This window comes from Rhinolophus sinicus, chromosome 3, assembly GCF_057876585.1.
Source record: "Rhinolophus sinicus isolate RSI-liver-muscle chromosome 3, RSI-T2T, whole genome shotgun sequence".
Taxonomy (NCBI): Eukaryota; Metazoa; Chordata; class Mammalia; order Chiroptera; family Rhinolophidae; genus Rhinolophus; species Rhinolophus sinicus.
Window position 1 is genome coordinate 11,231,621 of NC_142503.1, and position 22,264 is coordinate 11,253,884.

The window sequence follows — 22,264 nt, forward strand, 5'->3', positions numbered from 1 at the left end:
CGTGATTGCACCATGAGGCACATTTGGGGGCTAGGCAAAAGGAGACTGTTTGATATAAACAGACACTTCAAGTCTTTAGATTTCTGTGATTTCTTTAAACTCTGTCTTTTGCCTTCTCGGCTTTCTTGGAGTCATGCTTTGTGTCTACAAGAGCAGCTGAGATGTTTACATGTCTGTTTTTAGAGCTGGTGATTAAGTGCATGAAACACACAGCTTAGCTCCCCGAAGCCAAAAGAATTAAAACCAAAAACCAACAAAAACCCAAACAAGATCCCATGTGGTATTTAGAGCTGCCCCGATAAAGAAAATACACTGCATGTTAACTAATATCTTTTATTGTCAGACTTTTTTGAGCCAACAAACAATGATTCCACACGGCTGTCCGTAAGGGATAAGGCAATTGTTTCTCCTTTGTGGGCAGACTTAGCTGGCCTAAGTCCTTATAACTCTTCCATATAAAAATAAAAGTCCAAGACCGGATCATTTTTCTTCCGGTCATAAATGCTGATTTATTTACAGGTGCCCTTTTTCCGACCACCATTTTAAACTTGGCATAAAATTCGTGCATTTTATTAAAGCCTCAGCATTTAATGTCAGGGTCCTTTAAAGATTTGCTCACGGACTGGCAGCCCCTCTCGCCCACACTCAACATGGTTATATTGTCGTCTACCCAGAGTGATACAAGCTAACCTTCAAAGAAACAGTCTTTTTAACTTAAATCTTTTAGAAACTAAAGATTCCAAAATGACTTCATATAGTTCTAAAAACAGCCTTGGCGCGAGCTGTTTAAGAGTGGTTTATAAATACAGGTATCTGTAGGCTGCATATCTGTTTATAATACAGCAGACACAGAATGCAGACTCTGCTACATGTGAAACTGAGTCAGAACGTGGCTTTCGAAATACAGCAAAGACAGAAAAATCCAGGCTTCCGGTTTGTTGATAAAACCGCCTTATAAAGGAACAATTGGAGACTATAACTCCGAACTATATTAAAATATACAGACAGACTGTTTACACCATTGCACATCCTCTTCCCTTTGCTTTTAATGCTCATGAAACAATGATTAAAGTGATGAGTTTGTGAACACATGCATGCACAGGCAAGCATATACGTAAAAGATGAAACAAAGAAAAAAGTTAATACGTGTCCACGAGGAAGGCTGCCAGCAGCCTTCCCACTAAAATACACTGTCCCCTCTCCCCACTCCCTCACCTTCCCTGAAGCTGGGAAATCAGGCTGGGAAGTTAGTGCATAATTGATGGATAAATGCCACTCCCCTCAAGCTTTGTCAGTCTCCCCAACAAAGGGGAGGGGGAAGCATTTCCCTTCAGTAGCACATTTAAGGTCCATTAGTGTTGGTTCCACAAGTTAAGGCACTTCTGGCTGCTTTGGCGGCAGCATGGGTTTTTTTTCCCTCCTCTCTCTTTTTTAAGGCATGTGTCACCTAAGAGTAGTAAAGCTTTGGAAATTGGGTTAAGGTCGACAGCTTAATACATTGATCACTGAAGTGGACAGGGTGAAAAGTCCCTCAGAGACCCCTCCGTTTCAGGAAGCTTCCAGAGAGAGCCTGGGCAGCTCTGCTTTGGGCTCGGCACGCAGGAGCCAGCTGAGGCCACAGGGGGGCGCAATCAGATTCTGAAGTCACAGGGACTCGTCTTCACCTGGAGCTGCCCTGGCTGCTGACGGAGCGGGAGGTGCTGTAGCGCTTCTTCACAATCATGCTGATGTAGGCTTTCATGAGCTTCGCCACGTCCACCACCTGCCCGGGGAAGCAGAATCAGCAGGTGGTCACTGCTCTGCACTGGGTCAGCAGGTCCAGCCTAACAACCAGAAGCCCTCCGAGCAAAAGCCACCGGCCTGCTGTGCGAACCCATGGCTCAAGTTTCGCATGAAGCCAAACGTTTACCAGCTTTTACTGATTGCTAGTGAGGGAGAAGGGGAAGTGTGGCTTTTCCAAATGGTGGGCGCCACCTAGTGGTGAGCATGCAAAAGTGACAATTTTGCTTGATGTAAAACTGGTGGATTTGAAACTTTAAAAACAAAACCCCACCCCCTTAAGACGAAAGTGTGTTGGTATCACTTAGCCTGGGATTACTCTCCCCACTTAAAATAAGGGTGAAAGACAGCACCCACAATCACAGCTTTTAGAGACTGGATCGTATGGTTCTAGTCAACTCCTTATGGTGCAGCTAAAGACAGAACTGAGGCTCTGAGGACAGGCAGAAAGGAGCAGATGCCCCGTTCTGCTCCATGCCAGCTGCGATCTCAAGTTAGCTCCTTCTGAGGATGCATTCACTGCACCCCCCTTCTCACGGCTGGGTCCCTGCTAAGACATAACCGGCTTCCATCTCCTGTTCGCCCTTCCCCACCAATCCCACCCCACATCACTGCTTGTAAACGCTCTGTCGTCCCGTCACACGCAGAGCCCAGTGCAGCTCCCTGTTGTCCACTGGAGCCGACCAAACCCAGCAGCCTGGCGCGTGGGGCCCTCGTCAGAGTCAGAGGCCCCCCTTCTCTCCATCTCACTGCACACCTACCTCCAGTCAGCCTCTCCACCTCTGCACCCACCCGAGGTCTGATCGCTGCCTCCCAGCCCCTCCTCTCCAGTACTTTACGGCCCAATGGGCAGCGTGGATGGATTTCCCTTTCCCACCTCTGCTTGCCAGAGACCTCAACAGGCTTCTTGGGCTATCATTACGATCGTTACATTTAAGCTTTGGGGCGGATCACATACATATTTAGAGGCATATTTCTTGTGATTTTGTGAGCCAGAATGCGCTCTGCCCAGGGTGGTCCCATCCCTTGGTTGCTCCTGCTCCACGGACCCTGCAGAGCTGAGTCTCGCTGCCATCATCGTCTACCCACCTTCACACGGCTTTGCCAGACTATGTATTTTTTTCTTAGACATCTATATCATTTCTCTTTCTCTTCCTTCCCTCCATGGGTGAGACCCCGATACAAAGGAACCACATTTCTCTGTTGCAAAGGTATACAGAAGAAATCTGGGATGATCAGATTTTGGCCTGCAAGGAACCTGCAGCTGGGGGAGGGACCACCACGCTGTACCTTCTTGTGTGTTCACACAAAGTATTCAGAAAGAATTACTTGGTCAAAGGCCTCAGGAAATGGGGTGTCATTTTTCTGTGTTGACAAAGCCACAAATGGTTTGCCTCTTACCTCGCTGGTTTCAAAAAGCAGCTCCCTCTCATCAACCACGATCTTGTATGTGTTTGCCAGGGGTGCCCCAAAAGAGAGGATGTGTTCATACTGGAAGACTTCTAACGGTCTCCCCTCCCCACGCTTGTAGACAGAGACGGCGTCTGCGCTGACGCCCAACCAGAGTTCCTGGGGAAAGCCGCCCTCCTTGCACTGTGGACAAGAGGCAGCATAATGGTTAGATCCTGAAGCAATTAGAAACACAACACCCAGAAAACAGAAGGCAGGCACTGAGGCGAGCACATCACACAATACCAAACATGTGCAATGCATGTTTATGCTGGGGAACTGCAAGGTGAGAAATGGTACCTCTTTGGCTGTCTTAATCGATTTCTGAATGGTCAGCCAACCCTGCATCTGGGAAAACCTAATCTGTAAATCTCACACCTCTGACTTCTCCATCTCTGGACATCACCACTCTGTGGGTCATGTGAATTAATAATAGCTACATGGCGATGGCCGCAGCCGAAGAACTTGACAATGACCCCTAGCAAACGTCCTGAGTCAGGTCGGCTCTTCCAGCTCCAGTTCTGCCTCCAAGTCTTTGATGATTATCCCTCAAATACAAAATCTAGGATCACAGAGGAAAATTCTCCAAATTCCTCTGTGCTGAGCAGTTTTGGCTCTTCCTGAAAAACACATCTCTTGACAAGGAGCAGCAGTGACGTGCTGCGTGCAGGGGTTGATCTCACTGGTTTTAATGACAGACTTTCCTGCACGGATCAGTGAACAAAAATAAGAGCCCCGATGTAGAGGACGGCAACCCACAGCTGATCTGAACCAGCACAAACAGGAGGGTCCATTAGTGATGAAGAGAAGAGGTGCCCAGACAAAGCATCATACCAATGTAACTGAATCAACCAACCAACCAGAGCAGCCAAAGGCAGCATCTAGTGAAAGCCCTGAAGGGATCTTGGAAAACATAATCAGTATTTGGATTTTTATAGGGCCTCATTTAAAGGTCATCAGATAACATGCTAATGATTGTGATAAGAAAAATGGAAGCTCATCTAGATCTGGGGCTGGTGCGTTGATCTGATAAGGGACAAACAGTAAGTATTTTAGGCTTTGTGGGCCACGTGGTCTTGGCCGCAGTGACTCAGCTCTGCCACTTTAAAGTTGGTGGCTGGTTAGCTCAGTTGGTTAGAGCACGGTGCTGATAACACCAAGGTTGCTGGTTCCATCCCTACATGGGCCACTGTGAGCTGCACCCGCCTTAAAAAAAAAAAAAAAAAAAAAAAGGCAGCCAGAGAGAATACGTAAAGAACTGAGCACCTTTGTACCAATAAAACCTTATCTATAAAACAGGACATAGGCAGGGTTTGGCCCTCCAGCTGCAGGTGGCCACGCCTGGTTCTAGACCATTAGGAGGCTTTTCTTTCAATGAATGATCTACTGAAAAAAAAAAAGTATGAACCAATACTGGCTTGATGCTAATGGCTAAGTTCCAATTGTGAAACAGAAATTCTGCGAATAGTCATGGGGAAAAAATAAAACTGTGAAATCCAAAACTGTACATCCAAAGTTCCTAATTTTGTGGTTATAAAAAATTTTAATGCAGATTTTTTACTAGCATTTTATTGGATCTATTGCTGCCATATAAAAGGGTAGAAGTTTTTCCAGAATAGCTGACATCTTCATTTTCGACTCACTCCTAATATTATGAAAGCATTTCCTATAAAGGTGGGGGAAAAAAAACAACTTCTGGTGGGTGGGTGTGTTACGAGTAAAATTTGGGGGGCTCTAACAAAAGTGGTAAGAGAGCCGTGTCCCATCCGGTCCTCCCTCCGTATGAACTTGGCCATGGCCACACGGATTACGTTCTCCAACGCTACCCAGTGATGAAGCGGCCGCCTGCCCGCCCGCAACGTACACCCGCCCGTCTCACCTCCACATCGAAGAGCGTCGACCCGTAACCAGGCCACTCCTTGATCAAGGCCATGTACTTGGCCATGGCCTGCTCCTGGCTCATGCCCTGAAATTTCTTCCACTTGTCAATGATACTGGCTCGAGCGGAGGAGACTTCTTCCTTGACCCACATGTCCAGCATCTGCTCTTCCTCTGCCTTCTGCCGAACCACAGAGCCGGTCCGGAAGCTCCGCCTCAGTGTGCCCTCCAGGAAGCTCGTCCGCCTCTTCTCCAGCCGCTCACACGGGGTGAAGCTTTTGGTCGACTGGCTGATGCGGGCCTTGAGTCTCTCCAGCGAGTAAACGTCTTCGAGAGGCGGGACGGCCGCGTGCAAGGCATAGTCGCCCTGCAGGTACTGGAGCCGCAGAGCTGCGAGAACCTGGAGGTTTTCTTCAGGGGCCGGGTAGTGGCCGTGGATAACGGCTTCGTGCGCCTAAGAGGAGGCGGGCAACAGCTTTAGGAGCGGACAGCTGTGCTACAGAATGCCCACCTGGCTCACTCCCTTCCTCCACCAGGACCACTCTCAAATGTCACCTTCCGTAAAAATGGTGCCTTCCCCCTCTTCGCTGCTCTAAACTTCTTCCTAGCACTGAGACTATCTAACATGTATATTTTATTCCTTATTCTCTCTCTCTCTGTCCAATCAGAACAGTTCCTGGCACAGGATTTCACATAAAATGTTTCATCCTACAAACGAATGAAAGCAGCCATGCTGAGAATTCTACGGCCACTCATAATTTCTAAGGACCGACAGTTAACCTACGAGGGGTATTAATGGGTTCCACTCCTGCTCTGATTAAGGAATCGGCTTCTAAAAGTTCCTTTTACCTGTTCAAACATAAAGGCGAACTCCACGCTGTCTTTTGGCACATTGTCGGTGTCCAGGAAGCAGTAAAGTTTGAAGTAGAATTTCCAGGGCAGGTCACCCACCTCTGAGGTAGCAGCCAGCCTACAGAGAGAAGTCAGAGAGACTCAGAAAGCGAAACGGGAGATGGGCCTTAGTGACCCATAGGGAGTTGACTTGGTCTGGTTTGTTCTAAGGATGCAGACACTCTTGTGTCCATGTTCAGACGACAGCGTGGCTGGAGATGGGACTGGAGGGAGAACACAGAACAGGAGTGAGCCTTATGGGAGTTCCTCCCGTATTGTACTTAACCTGCGGTGGGGACCGTCCTACCATCCTGGCCTCACTTTAACACAACAAACAGGCAGTCTTCAACTACACTGTGCTAACGAGTATTTTCCGAGTAGCTCAGTCTAGTTAGTACTAGCTAAGCGGGACACTGAATCCACAGAAAGAAACAAAGGCTGTTTCTTAATTCCCTTTACCAACCCTCAAATAAACTGCCATGATATGTATAAACACTGACATGTTATGGAGGCTGTGTTTATAATGAGCGGGAAATGTCTTTTGTGCTACTTGGTGGACACGAGAGTCCCAAATAACAGAATGCCCAGAGAGATAAAATGCCGTTTGTAGAGACTCGCATCTACTAGCCCAGTTTCAAAGCTAACGTACAAGGGAAAACCTAAGAATCAGAATCAGGAAATCCCAAGGTCATGAGTGGAACAGACCACTAAGAGGTAAAAGAACCATGACAAACTGAATCATACTTCTGACTGTGGCTTTATCAAGGAATCCAACAAATAAACAAACAAACAAACAGCCAGCAGAGAGAGATGAAACATTAAATAAGCTGAATGCAGGTAAAATAAAACGAATCCCAATGCACTCAAGCGAAAAATACAATGGAGGTTCAAACCTCTATTGAAAAAGAAGGAACCTACTTTTCAAACTTTGCTAACACGTCGGCTACGATGGTTCGGCTTTCGATGGCTTTGTCGGCGTGTCCATTGGACTCGAACAAGGCGAACATGTTCCTGCTGTCCTCCATAGCCAGGCCTCTGACCAGCTTCTCCACCACCTGCAACACACACCGCGGGGCTTCAGCTCCCGAAGCTGTGCTTCTAGCACGTGCGTCTCTCTGAGCCCAGAGGGAGGTGCCAGCGAACGCGAGGGTTCAAGCAGCCTCCTAAAACTGTCGTGTGGGGTCACCCAGAATTTCAACGGTGCTATTCCCCCCTCATTCTCCTGACAGCAGTTTTCTCTCTTCCTTGCCAAAAAGAACACAGGGTATTGGGGCAGATGTTGGGCCGATTTCTGGCAAATCCCTACTAGTAGGAAACTTGCATGAAAACTAGAGCCCTGAGTTGTATCTGATAAATTCATGACGCCAACAACAGTGACTTCCACCAATGCTGCATCTACACGGGAAGCTTTTTGGGTTTCACTGCTCTACTTTTAGCCAGTTGGCTTTATGATACGAAGTTTAAATTTAAAGAAGAAAGAAAATGTATTCACCTGACCCAACAATCTAGACATCCGTGTGGCAAATAGAAACACCTTGTTGCAGAAGTGACATAATAAACCCCGGTTATAGTGGGTGAGCTCAGGGCTGCAATCTCTACTAGACACTCTGCTGCTTCTCAGATTAGCAGGAGTACGCCTCAGATATTTTGGCATAAATTTGGTTTGGTGTTTCGACTCATCTTTAATACATATCTTTAGCTCTTTATACACGCGGCTGGTTGCAGGTTACATTTGCTTCTGTGTTGAGTAAGCAGCTAGACTGTGCCAATCATAACTGGGCATGAGAACCAATCTAACTGTGCACAACTGTGCTGACTTAAGCACAGTGGTAGGCGGGCATCAAGCAGCGGGCAACACCGCGGCCGCACCCTCACCTCCCCGGCGGTGGTGTGGGACGTGATGGTGATTTTGCAGGAGCCCCCGCCGTGGCAGTACACCATGGACGTCATTTCCTGCCTGTGGATCAGGGCTTCTATTTCATCTCGGGAAGGCACAAACTCTCTGCACTTGGTTTTCTTCAGAGATTCATAAATGAAGAGGGCGTATTTTTCCATCTCGGTTCCTGGAAACTGCTCCCGTATCCTAGGAGACAAACACGAATGTTAATTGCTAGACTGAGGATGGCTGGGAGCTGGGCTGCTTCGATGAGGTGGGCAGGCTCTTCTAGTGGCGCATGGTGCACACAGCAGCCACGTCCCAGCAGGGCCCAGTTCAGCGTGTGCAGGTTGAGTTAAAACACCAAAACATACTCCAAAAAGCCAGTGTTTGGGAGCGACTTTTGCTGCCAGGTCACCTTGGCTGTGTTGTTATACTTGAAAGAGTCACGCCTCATACTGCCGTATGAAAATTGTTCCACAGTTAATCTGAATCAGATTCTTTCTACCTGTTTGATCTGGAACAAATACATTTCTAAGCTTTGGGGTTTTATCCTATTTGCATAAGGTAGTGGTAATTAAATGTATCCAATGTACTACACTTTAGGACACTACACTGTAACAAGTGACCTGGTCCCTGAAACAGCCTTCTGTGGCTAGAGAGAAAAAGGGTGTCTACTCATTCTGTAAGCTCGCTCACGTGACCAGTGAGTCGGACCTGGAAATCCTCGGCCCACAGCAGGCGTCCTCCGATCAAGACACTCTTTATCTGAACCACAATGCAACACACCACTCGTGTGCACAGCACCACTCAGGCCATCTCGTACCTTTCCTTTTTAAAAAATTAAAACTTTTTTTTCAATTACAGTAGATTCGATACCATATTAGTTTCAGGTGTACAGCACAGGGAGTAGACATTTCTGTAAGTTACCAAGTGACCCCTGATGAGTCTAGCAGCCACCTGACACCATACCGAGTTATCACAACATCACTGACTATATTCCATAAGCTGTACTTCACATCCCTTTGACTACTGTGGAACAACTCATTTATACTTCTGAGTCCTTTCCCCCTTTCCCCCACCCCCAGCTCCCCTGCCCCTCTGGCAAGCACCAGTTTGCTCTTTGTATCTGAGTTTGTCTCTGGCGTGTCCGTGTTTTAGATTGCACACGTGAGTGGGCTCATATGGTACCCATCCTCATCTGGTACCTTTTCAGGTGGAACTTGAGGTACTTGAGAATCCCCCGACTCGGCAGGAAGGTGCAGCTCAAGCAGGCCAGGATCTGCCAGCTGTACAGGTTGCCCACGCTGCCCGGATGTGGCACCTTGTTGGTCTGCTTGATGAGCTGGCAGTACAGCTCGTCTCGCAGAGGTCGGAGGTCATGCCCAGTCTGCAGGATGCCCTGGATTATGGGAATGGGGTCGGACATGGATTCCAGTTGCTGCAGGGAATTGAAGATCTTGATGGCTTCATCCTGGAGGGTGGTGTAGCCTTTGTCCTTGAGCACTAGGAAAAGCAGGAGCAACACGGAAGTCACACGAGCCGCTCGGGGAAGGTACCCTCTGAGCAGCAGACCCGAGGAGGGAGCAGGCACAGGCCGGACTACATCAGGACACAGGGCCCTGCACCTGGGAATCAGCTGGACAAGGCTGTCGAAACACAGGTGTGCACGTTACACTGTTCTGTTACGTGACTGAACTATTTTACTGTACAAAAGACTTACTGAAAAGCCAGTCTGCTGCCAAATGGATTCCCTAGTTGGAATCCAAGACTGTTTAGGATCTGGGTCTCTAGGACAGAAAGGCACCTTGCGTGCATGGGTGGGCTGGCATTGCCGACTCCCTTTGACACTTTTTCCTTTTAGTATAATAATCCTCACCTCACTACAACCAAATTTTGAAATCCCTGCTTTAGTCACGAATCTGAGTATAATTTACCTCCCCGCCCCCCTTATAATGACTGAGAGAGTGTTTAAGACAAATGCCATCATGCCAGAGCTAAAGAACAAACAGGGAAAACAAAGCCACAGTGTCATGAGAATTCCGGGCTTACAGTTGAGGTTTATGTCTCCGTACGGCAGGGGCAGAAGCGGGGAGTGGAGGGGGTGGTGGGTGTGGCGAAGGATGGGGTTCCGCTTGTAAATCTGCTCCACCACGTCCGAGTTCAGGCAGTTCTCCTAGAAAAGAAAGGAACCATTCAAGAAAGCCAGCAGACGCAGCGTGAAAAACACACATGCACCTGTATTCTCCGACGCGTGACTAGTTTTCAAAAGTCTAAGACATCCGCAAGCCCAGATGGCAGTGGGAATTCTGTATTCATCATTTCCAGCACAAGGAAACCCACAATCTGTGTCTGAAGACAAATCGCAAGTACAAGTTATTCTTAGATCATTCTCTCTGGGTGTTTTTTTTTTAATTTGCAATTTTGTTTTTTTTTAATTAGGGAATATTGGGGGAGAGTGTTTCTCTCCAGGGCCCGTCATCTCCAAGTTGTTGTCCTTCAATCTAGTTGTGGAGAGCGCAACTCACTGGCCCATGTGGGAATCGAATCGGCAATTCTGTTGTTCAGAGCTCGCGCTCTAACCAACTGAGCCATCCGGCCGTCCTCATTCTCTGCATTCATGTGCGTATTATTTCCCCATGTTATTTAAAACTTTTCTCCCTGAAATTACATTTACTTAAAGAAATGATTTCAACGTTCTCTTGCTAATTATCTAGCCATCAATCAGTTAGCCAAACCTTGTACCTTTATCTATAATTCATTCAAAAATGCATTTTGCTAGTCCTTTAATTGGCCTTTTGTATTCTCACTATACCTGAAAACTACAAATGTTAGTATGTTATTAATAAGACTGTCCCCTTCCATTGTCTGCCATCTCTTTCACTCCTGAAATATAAAAGATCCTCTCAGAGAAATTCATCATGTATTTATGCTCCTAAACTGTTCGTTTGGGATGCAAACAAAACGCCAAAGTTACTTTAAATTTAGAACTTTAAATAAACAGAAAAGTTGGGGGAGAGGCAATGAATCATTCTACCCTGGCAATTTCATTCCCTCTATGAAACATTTTCAATAATACCGGATTGAAAGCCAGAAAAAAACTTTTTTAATTACTTAAAAAATTTTGTACGGCCTCATTGAGGACAACTTGTCTAGTTTCTTAAAAAGCACTGTTTCATATTTGGAAAATTCTACTACTCCTTTGATATCTTATTTCAAATTAATTAGAGGATACAAAAATAGACATGGTTTTGAAGAGAAAGCTTGGCTGATGGGTGTTTTCACTCCTTTCTCAAGAGAAAACTTCAAGAAATGTATTTTTGAGGCTAGAAATAAAATTATTAGTATCAGCATCCTGGGTTCCAAGGAAAGCTTTGCAGAGACTTAGAGAGTAACTGACTCAGTGGAATTTAGCTCCAATTACCTGAAAAATATATCATTTTGGCATCAAGAGACCAATCTGAATTGGGAGGGAAATTACACGCCACTGACACACAAGACCCTCTCCCACCTTTGCAAAGGCAGAGTTGGCTTCCTGGACCCAATTAGCTAATTTCCTTTGACGTCCATCAGTGAATACCCGTGTGTCTCACCATCATTCTGGCAGCTTTGCTGTCATAGCTCCAGCTCTTCCCTTTGTATTGGGAATCTACCTGGGATAATAATTCCCAGACCTAGTCCTGCGTCAGGGACTGACCAGCTAGGCGAGCAAGACAACCAGAACATTCCACGTCTCTGTTTCCATTCCCAGAAAATAAGTGCAGCAATCCTCGTGTGTTTACTTGTGCGTTCACTCATTCAACACACACTTACTGCGTAACACATGTTGCAAACAGCAAGTTTCAATTTAACACTGTCAGTGTTGGTCCAGAAACTTGGGAGAGCTTCTGCGCGTCTGGAGGCAGGTGATACAGATTCCAAGTTTTCTAGACCAATTTGGGCTTTTTGTGCATTCACTTGTGCGGTCTAGGAACTGGATAGTCACAGGTCATGCCACGTCCCTGTGATGGGAACCCTAACTCCACACCACAGACCATCGTTCCTCTGTCTACAAAGCCCAACAACTGGGTCTGCCTCAGCAGCAACATCCAACACCTCCCTAGAGACCAAATATTTTTAGTGTAACATTTCACTTAAAATCTTGTATTCAGATTCCGCAAGGCAGGGAGAGGCAAACACAAAATTAACCAAGAATTTGTTTTGATTACAGACTAAAAACGGAACTTGACTAATGCTGATGTCTTGATGTTCCAAGGGTGAGAGTCTGTGAGCTACTGGGAACCACCCTGATGAGCTCGGATCCACCTCACCTTAATGTCTTGAATCAGCTGCTGGGTGGGGGTGTCGATCGGGGCCTTGGTGTCAGTCACATTTTGAATGGCGCTGGACCACCTGGTGGCCTCGTTGAGCAGCTTGGTGTAGAGCCGATAGCAGTGTTTCCGTCCGTACACGGTGACGTTCCAGTAGCCTGCAACAGCAGCATTGCACACACGTCAGTGTTAACATGTGAGCAAGGTGACATTCTTGCACTGGAGTCCCAGAAAGCCAGCACCATTAGAAGCCTATGGCATCCGTACCTCAGCCCGTTTAACAGTTATTTAGTTCAATAGATACTTGCTGAATCCATACATGTGCCCCACCCTGCGCTGGGAGGCATTCAAAAGACACCAACAGATTCCATTAGAGGAAGAAAAACATTAACAGGATAAACCCAGAATTAAATGTATACATTGTAACATTTACTCTGGAAGAAAAACAAACTAAAGTTCCTTTCAAGGTTCTGGAACAAGAGTGAAAACTTTCGCAGATTTCTGACTCTCCTTCTCCCTTCCTGTTTCTCCTGTTCCTTTCTTTTTTTAAAAATTAAAGTTTATTGGGGTGACAATGGTTAGTAAAGTTACATAGGTTTCAGGTGTACAGTTCTGTAATACATCACCTATATATCGCATTGTGTGTTCACCACCCAGTCAATTCTCCTTTCATCACCATATGCTAGACCCCGTTTACCCTCTTCTAGAGCCCCCGTTCCTTTCTTAGACTCTCCCTTAAAAAGGAAACACACTTAGCTAATCAAGCAGTCTATGTGTTCAAAAAAAGCTGTAATTTGGAATGGAGTGACAATATTAAAAACACACAAATATTTTTTGAATGGAGTAGCTACATTAAAAAAAGCACAAAATCAAAACTAGCAACAGAAAGTGAAAATAAACCTCCTAGAAACATTTTTATAATAGTGAGAAGAAAAAAAACAAAAAAACAAAAAAACACTTGAGCTTACATGACTGCTTTTTATTTTACGAAGTTCCGTCCACTGACAGGATTTCTTTTTTAGGTTGCATTATGGCTCTCATGGTGCAGCGATAAAGGAGACGAAACACAAGCATACAAAAATAAAGCTTCCTATAAGACAATCTTCGTCTGTTTACATTTTATTGTCCTTAGAAGACTCTTTCTGCAACTCAATAAAGCCAGACCTCTTCACTGTGGTTTAAATCCTAAGTGCTCAGACAGCTAACCACAGACAGCCTCAGAAGATACATCAACCAGAAAAAGGGCTGCTTCTTGAGGAAAACAGTGCCGGAATCTAGGCAAGGATCTTATTCCTGTGCTCTGAGCAAACCCAGAACAACGCTTCTGGTTTGATGCGCCATGTTTCAGGCACAGCTAGTCCCGAGCACACCGCCCTGGTTACCTGTCTCCTTGAAAATCTTCTCGTCCGGAGGAACAACCGAGCAGAGGCTGTTGAGAACCAGGGTGCCCAATTTCAGTGCATTCTTCTCCGAGCTCTTGTAGTAATCCAAGGAGTTGTGGGTCAGCACAAACCACCGCTTTTTCAGTTTCAGGGAAGACATCTTGGGGCTGTTTTGGACTTCTTTGTGCAACCAGCCTGGAGAGAACGACGGAAGTGTGAACTGCCAAGGAGGCAAAGAAACACCCAACACCAGGTAACAATCTGCATAACGCTCATTATAAATGGGTCGTATTCCTGCCGATTTGCTAGAAATGAGCATGACAATCATTTCCTAGTTAATATTTTTGGCAACTTCGAGGGTCAACATTACTTGGAAAAGCTGTTCAACAAGGAAATGCTGCAGGTATCTATGCAAATGAGAACAGGGTTCCCTGAACAAAGAGAAGCCTCGGTGGCAGTCACCTCTCACGATGAATTCCTGGCCCTCCACCCTGGTGTCGCCCTTGGATCTCTGCAGCAGCGTTATCCAGTGGTGCATCTCCTCCGGCGTGTCAGCGTTACAGTGCAGCACCCGGTTGGCCGTGATGATCACAAATGAATTGGGTCTGAGCGACAGGGCGAGAAGGAAGCAAAGCCTCTTAGCTCTACTGTCAGCATCACTTCCGTGTGAACCACACCGGATGCATTCGTCCGGGAGTGTGGGTCATGGGGATAAAAATGGCACTGCTATTTGTATTTCACAGTAAGGGAAACCTTGCTCCTTTCTGCAGGATTTTATGCATCATTAACCTTTAAACTTGGAGCGACACATTCTGAAGGGGAAACATTTTCTTCATGCAAAACTTTCCAGATGAAACTCGGTTCCGGGAAGGCTAAATAAGGTGACGGTGGAGGAAAATTCTGTTTGGATGCCTCTCCAAAGTCAATTTCTTTCTGCCTCTGGGTACTGCCTTGGATAATATTTCTGTGGGTCGGTAATGAAATGTCAGACACCAGTAATAGAAGCTGATCAGTAAACAGCTGTAAGTGGAATATCTTATACACTTGATTATGCCCGGTACAAAAAGCCACCTGGGCCCATGTTTTCAACACAGTCTAACAAGGGTCCATTTCCCATAACACAATCATGGAAATTTACTTTTCCCCTCATCGTCTTCTTTTGTCTGGTAATGCCCTCAGTTTCTCACAGGCCCTTGCTCATACTAATTCTTCTACCTAAACACTTAAGCTAAGTGACTGGGAACCATTTCTTGCAAGATTTCGAATGTTCATTGTAGTTAAGGGTTCCAAGGCAAAGGAAGATTAACCACACTGCAATAGACAGGGAAAGATAGGAAGGTGTTACTATCGTGGGGAAGCGAGAAAAGGTGGGCACCTGAGGAAGAGGGAAAGCCTGAGCAGGGATGGGAAGTTCGAAGCATGGGTCATCACATGCCCAGCGGGCTGGTGTGTAGGGATTTAGGAGACAACAGCCAGAGATGAGGTAGGAACCTGACCGGCTTCCAGAACAAACATCTGGGCTTTGATTACTGACGTAACACACACGTGTTGCAGGTTCCTGAGCTGCGGGGATAAGATGGTGCAGGGTGACTACCAGAAACAAAAGCTCTGTGGTTCAGAACAGCCATCACCAACGGTGCGTGATGGAGACTCCTAAACTCTAAGCTGCCTAGTAGATACTAGTTTTGCCGTCCCTTTGAATACATTCCTAGTCATTTGCTAAAGCAGTTAGTAAAGGCAGGAGCCAGTTTGATTCTTATTCAGAACTCACAAGCAGCAAAGAAAAACAGATGAAAACACAAAGGTCAGTCACTGGTACAAGAAGTCCTAAGACCACCTTGGAAGAAGATGCACCTTCAAAAAACAATACCCAGAGCATTCTATCTTAAGGGCACAGATAAGGTAGACATGCCAAGGAAAACGTCTGCAGTTTAATTTATGAATATGCTACATAAAAATTGCCATCAAATTCTTTTTTGAATTCATTGTTAAGTTTAGAAAGGGGTACTACACCCTTGCTGGAATACCATTTTCCAAAACAGTATTCTCCTGTATGAATCCCACGTTTGTCCTGTTCCAAATGAAGAATGTCTTCTGTATGTTTGTTAATTGTCTAAATTAGGTTTCCACTGTCCCCCACCCCCCAGCACTCCAAAAAGAAAGACTTCCCAATGATGTAAAACTGGGTACCAAGAACGAAGACACTGGAGAGCTAGGGTTGACCGGCTGGGAACACGCAGCCTGGACAGAACCATTTCACAGTCCAGTGTAGAGGAAAGTGGCTCAGACGCAGAGGGAGCTGTGAGCATATGCAGGTAACTAACTACTTTTGTTAACAGTCACATCTGGGCTCACCTATCAGGGCTGTCGGAGGCGCACACGGAATCAATCAGCCCCACATCCAAAGTGCCCTGGAATAAAGCAAAAAGTAGAGCGAGTGAGAGAACCATCGATACAGTGCACATTACCTTAATGTTCCCAGATCGCAACCCTCTAAAGAAGCAAACAAAAAGGTTCCTTTCTGTGTTCACTGCAAAATAATATTCTAAGAAAGGTTCCCCTTTGTGTTGAGAGTAGACAGCCTACACACAGGGCAACGGCTACTGTTCAGTCATTAAAAAAAAATTGTAAATTAATCTTTCTTTTTCTTAAAATACCTTCAGTAAAGAGTGTTTTCAAACTTTTTTCAATAATACAAGTGTTCTGATTTACACCAGGATCTGTCATTAAATTTTCTACTTATTCTGCCAAGAAACTTTGTTGGATGTTAAGTTCTGACGAGGAAATAAACTTTATTTCTAAACTTTAAACTTTATCTGTGCATGGGTCTGGGATTGAGAAAAGACAGAAAGAATACAATTTAGCATTCACTCAGTCTTTTGAAGAGACGTGTAGGGCGCTGCCACGATTTCATAAAAATGGGATTTTTTTTTTTTGTTCTTTTAAGGATTTGAGGTGGGAAAATGGGCATGTGTTACTCCTTATAATCTTCTATAAATGATTCCATTTTACTGCATGACTTTTAACTGAAATATTCCTGTTTTTCTCTTTATTATACTTTTACTTATGGAAAACAAGGACTGTCTAGAAACACCCAGCTGCCTGGCCTCCCAGGACGCCGCCCCCTCCATGCTCACGTACCACAGCATTTTGCGGGTTTGCCTGCTCATCGTGCATCTCCCGGATCTCCTGGTCTGTGGATGCGTGGACCTGGCTCAGCACGCTGAACCACTGGCTGTGGGAAGGAGAGAGCAACTTTCAACAAATGACCAACCTCTGGATGTGCAAAACAGTGGGTCCCTTCTCCACACAGAAAATGACACTTCCTCTGAGCAACTTGGCTTTTTAACTTGCCTACCTCTTAGGGTTAAAGGTGGGTTTCCTACTACTGGGGAGCCAAGTTACAATAAACAGCCAAAGTACCTTTACCTACCATCTGTTGACATTTGAGGTCACTGGGAAGACCTTGACCTCCAGGTCCCACTACAGACCTCTACAGACACCTAACAATGAAAATGAGTTCCTTGAGAAATTGACAGCGAAAATGAAATCCTCAGTTCTACCGACATGAAGGATCCTTATACCGAAGGTATTATTCCCAGCCCAGGGAACATGCAAGTGCCTTTTCAGTTTTGATTCCAAGGTAAGAAGACCAATGATGTAAGAATACCACCTCAGCATGGCCACTTGATGTCTATTTTCCCTACTCATCCCTGATTGGATTTCTGCTAAAGTGAATAAAACCACAGGCAAGCTAGAAATAGAAAACAGCTGCTTGAAGTAGAAAGTGGAAAAGTACTTTGTCCAGAGAACTCCTCTATCTTCATTTTTAAAGAGTTTTCTCTCTTCCATCAGAATCAGATAATAAAGGAAAACGTGTCAACCCCAGAAAAGTCAAGCGGAACAAACATCATGATGTAACTAGAAACTTCAGTAGGAACATGACTGTGAATATCCATCTGTCCGTCCAGCCAGCCAACATTTATTAGCAACTACACAATGTGAGAGGTGCCAAAGGTGAGAGAGATGCCAGGACATCCTTCCCCTGTAGACGGCTAATAAGACACATACACACACTCCTACTAAGTAAGGCAGAGGAGAAAGTACTTGGCAGGTACACAATGAGACATTTAAATGAAAAAGTAATACCTATCGATACAGGTTAAGTCACGTAAGTTATTTATAGCAAAGCACTAAAATATATCTCCTGTGATTCCTGCCAAAAATGTGACCAAGAGTTTGAAATATGCAACATATAGACTCTGAGGGGAGACCATCAGGATCTCCTAACATGAACTGGCTTCACCAGTTCTGGTTAAGCCAAAGGCAAGGCTTCAATCAATGCTTGGTTTGGGCTAGTTTTGAGCTTCCCCATAAAACACTGGAAAATGCCTCCATTCGAGATGTAGGCCCCAGCTGATCACACACACACAGAAATGAAATTTGCTGTACAGGTGACACCCTTAAATTTACATTTGTTTCCTCCTGAATTAAGAATAACTTGGAATCTGAAAAGGAAATTTTTAAAAACGTATTCCACTGGTCAGGGGAAAAAGTCCTTGCCTAAAATATTCCAAATGTTATATTTAGCAGGTTCATTATGGCACAAAACAGGCAGGACAGCAGCCAGATTCTGGGCCTATAATTCAGCAGAAAAGCTGTGGGCATTCCCTGGACCACAAAAAACCCACACGTGGTCTCTAGGAGTCCCAGACAGAATGATGGGGCTGTAATTCCAGGTTTGCTTGTTTTTCCAGTTTGTGTCCTAATTTATGGATCTAAGCAGGGTTTTAGGTTGTTCCAATGGGAAGAATTATTTTCTTTGCCCTTAATGCTGCTGCCGTAGTGCTGTGTCGACTCAGAAATATTCAGAGGACAGGGGTAACAAAAGGCCCTGAGAATGCACTCGAACATTCTAATGTCTGAGGTGAAAAGTAAAAACATAAGGGGAAGGGTGTCACCCTAACCAATGGGAAGAGTGTCTCTGGCGTTGCTCTGAGTGGCTGACAGGCACCCCCACCATCACCCAACAGATGCACGAAGCAGCAGGAAGCATTTTAGAACATGGCCAAACACAGTAAGTTCTCTAAGTGGCAACTCTCTCTTCTATCCCTGATACACTCTTCAACATCAAGGCCTGAAACACCCACCAGCAGTCAGAGCACTCACTGGTTTCAACTGCCAGTGGCACACGCTCCTGCCTTTTCACTCCTTCATTCAGCAAACACAAGCTGTCCCCTTTGAAAGCTCAGAAACTTCCCGAAGGAGGCCTTCCGCTGTGTGTCGTCACAGTTTACATGTGCTGCTGGTGATAATAAAATCCTGAGCAGGGGTGACAAGGGGTCTGCCGGGTGGCATTTGAAGCTAGAAAACCTCCACTGTAGCCGTAGGTGGACACATCTGCCCAGGGAAAGATTCCCCACGGGACAAGAGTACATCAATCTCTTACCACTCACAGTCCTTTAGCCATTCTAACAGAAAACCCAACCAGGAAACCAATTATAATCTTCTCCGAGCCAGGGGAGTGGACAGTGGTCTGGGTGACTCCGAGGGCATGCAGGAGAGAGGACGCAGTTATGAGAAAGGCGACAGCACAGAGCCTCACCTGGCATCTTCTGGGGACTCGGCGATCAGGTGGAAGGTCCTATCGGCCATAATGATATCGATCCCGTTCTCTTTGCTGGTGTTATCTATGATCTCTCTGCAAAGGAACAAAAGCACCAAATGCAAATCAGGAACACAGAATTAACAACAGGTGGGAAAAGCAGCTTCACCAAACTGATGCTTGAGTTGGAAACTGTAACTGAAAAAAATCAGATACCTAATTCAGCCTTTTTTTTTTTTAAAACAAATAATGAAGATCATTTTGTCCTCTAGGGGGAGCCAGCCTTCTCTCTGCTCCAGAGAGAGAGGGGCTGCTGGCAAGGCCAGGGGTTCCCTTGACTTTACCATGGAGGGCCCCTTCTCTTCTCACACCGGCCCACCCCAGGACCCAGGAGGCTTAGGCGGCAGCCCTCATCCAGCCTGCACCTTCTCCTGGCGCCTCTCACTGCTCTTCAGTGGAAGGACCCCCACAAAGGGACTAAAATGGTGCGAGTTCTTCCCCAGTTCATCACAGCTTCCCATCATGCTTTACAGCCTAGGCTGACACCTGTGACGTACATTATTTACATGGGGGGCTTTGGGGTAAAGGGCAGGATTTGGGCCTGTCTTTGGATCTCAATACCATCTTGCTCATACCCCAGCACTGTTTAAACAACCCCAGAGGTTTCAAATCGGTGGGCCAGGTTAACAACATCCGGGTATGACAAGCAGATGTTAAGATCGACCCAGAGGTCGTACTATATTTGATGAAGAAGGGTCTTGGAGATAAAGCCAGCTTGTTCTGACAACTGACATGGTACAACTGTTCGCAGTAAAACATTCACTCACATCTACAAAACTGAGCAGTCTAACTGGTTAGGAAAAATAAATATATAAGCTTATAGCCAGAATCACTGAGATGAGATAAAATATCAAATAAAAAAACCAAGAAGATGAGACTTCATCGAGTGTTCTGTGATGCCTCGCCTGAGTGGCTGGAGAGAGGTGAGCAATGGCGATCGATCAGGCAAGCGTACGGCAAGGGCATCTCTGGCGCAGGACGATAATCCCCAGGTCAAACTGGCCAGACCAGGTCATGCTGGACCAGCCACTTTGCCTCCCGCAAACTCAGCAGCCTTGCATGTACAACGCGGGGGTGAGACTATGACGTGTGGCTGTGGTTCTGGGTCCTGGGGAACATTCAGAAAACACTGGCTGGGGCGGGGAATCTCAATGGGTGGGGCCCAGGGACTTCCTTTGTAAAAAAGCTTCCCTGGAGATGAGGGGGTCTGGAAACTACAGGATAAATGAGGCAGCATCTTCACTAATAAATAGCAAGGGAAAGAAAAGGTGAAAGGGACATTAAGAGACCTGAGAGATGGCCAACTGATTTAAATTATAAACCTTATTTTACCAGTTTTCTAAATACCGGGGGTGCCCCAAATATGTATACACATGACTTGTATTCATCTTTTGTTATCGGTATATATTGAGTATTACAATTTCAATACAGTTTTTTTCCTTTCTTAAAATGTGTATACATTTTTTTTTGCACCCTCCGTATATGTGGTTGCTGAAGTTTGAAGGGGAGTCTGACAACAGGTTAAGCCAAAATAAGTTTTATGCTTAGTATCGAGTTACCCAGATAACTCCCTAACTCCAACAACTCCAACGACTTTCTGGAAACTTTACCTCATTTTTAACAAAAATAACAGGCCCTCAAATGGTTTGGTTCTAAAAGAGGGTGGCACAAAAAGGGGTCATTTTGGGTTCAAGGACTAGTTTTGTTCCTCTCATTGATGGGAACAAAAATGGATATATACCCAACACAAATTATTCATTTCAAGTGATTCACACCTCATGGGTGAAGAGTGATCAGCAAGTACCAAAAAAAAAAAAAAAAAATGGTCGAAGGTGGTCAACAGGTACAAAAATTATTATAAAGTAAGTAAGTCACAGGGATGTAATGTACAGCATAATGACTAGAGTTAATTATACTGCATTGCATATTTGAAAGCTGCTAAGAGAGTAGATAGATCTTAAAAGTTCTCATCAAAAGAAAAAAAAATTGTAACTGTGTGATGATCATTTTGCAATACATACAATTACCAAATCTTTATGTGGTATACCTGAAATTAATATAATGTGACATGTCAATTATGTTTCAATTAAAGATAAGCAGAAAAACCAAACACCTCCAGTCTGGCCATCTGCTCCCAATGTAACATTCTGTGGAAGAACCGAAAGTGATATGCTGACAGATAGAGATGCTAAAAAGATTCTCTACTAATCACCCAACACTCACACCATGATTTCTGCACACAACCCTCCGCATTCCCTAGTCGCATGTCCAATTGGCATCTTACAAACGAGAGCCAACTGTTTGAACAGAACCATAGAAGGTGAACTGCTCAGAGACGAGGTTGTTTCCCCAGTTTCCTAATACAGTGGTACTTTGGGTTTCTAACATAATCTGTTCTGGAAGACTGTTCGAGTTCTGAAACATTCGAAAACCGAGGCACGGTTTCCCCATAGGAAGTAATGCAAAATGGATTAATCCATTCCAGACCTTTAAAATCAACCCCTAAAACTGCAAATTTAGCATGAATTTTACTATCTAATGATACCATAGATCCATAAAATTTACGGCGTCCGTAAACTGAAATGTTCGTCAACGGAGACATTCGAAAACCGAGGGACCACTGTGATTCAGTCCCCTGAAATGAAGGCCTGGGACTCACTCAGCACCCACCACAGTCTCCTGCTTCAAAGGCCTCGCAGCCGCTAGCTCTGCAGGCATCAGTATAAACCATCAAGCCGCCCAGAGCACCGGCGCCCTGGGCCACATCCAGGGTTCATCCACGTACTTTGCCGTCCGGACTTCCACGGTGCCCTTGAGCTTCTCCTCACTGTCGTTCTCGAAGTACATCAGCTTGGACTGACGGAGGACGAACCAGCGCTTCTTCCAGTTTCTCCTGGACAGCGTGGAGGAGCCACCGCCTTTCTTGTGAAGCCAGCCTTGCTTCAGAGCCTCCTGCTTGGAGCGGAACCACAGGAAGGTTTCGTCCTTGAGGACACACCAGCGGCGTTTCCAGGAGTTCATCAGGCCACCTGTT

At 45.5% G+C, this 22,264-nt stretch overlaps 1 protein-coding gene across 5 annotated transcripts in view; it reads right to left on the bottom strand.

Annotated features, from left to right (window-relative positions):
• Nucleotides 1–319: 319 nt before the first annotated feature.
• MYO10 (myosin X) overlaps nt 320–22,264 on the bottom strand; it is a 202,110-nt gene continuing 180,165 nt past the window's right edge. For all 5 annotated transcript variants that reach the window (XM_074329057.2, XM_088796447.1, XM_088796446.1 and 2 more), the window contains 15 exons: nt 22,016–22,259; nt 19,171–19,266; nt 16,707–16,800; nt 15,921–15,976; nt 14,028–14,170; nt 13,566–13,760; nt 12,184–12,341; nt 9,926–10,049; nt 9,082–9,379; nt 7,873–8,080; nt 6,916–7,052; nt 5,956–6,076; nt 5,108–5,560; nt 3,181–3,372; nt 320–1,762 (listed from right to left, as the gene is read on the bottom strand). In XM_074329057.2, coding sequence (XP_074185158.1) covers nt 1,661–1,762; nt 3,181–3,372; nt 5,108–5,560; nt 5,956–6,076; nt 6,916–7,052; nt 7,873–8,080; nt 9,082–9,379; nt 9,926–10,049; nt 12,184–12,341; nt 13,566–13,760; nt 14,028–14,170; nt 15,921–15,976; nt 16,707–16,800; nt 19,171–19,266; nt 22,016–22,259 — 2,621 coding nt within the window. In that variant the 3' untranslated portion in view covers nt 320–1,660. The remainder of the gene's footprint in view (nt 1,763–3,180; nt 3,373–5,107; nt 5,561–5,955; nt 6,077–6,915; nt 7,053–7,872; nt 8,081–9,081; nt 9,380–9,925; nt 10,050–12,183; nt 12,342–13,565; nt 13,761–14,027; nt 14,171–15,920; nt 15,977–16,706; nt 16,801–19,170; nt 19,267–22,015; nt 22,260–22,264) is intronic.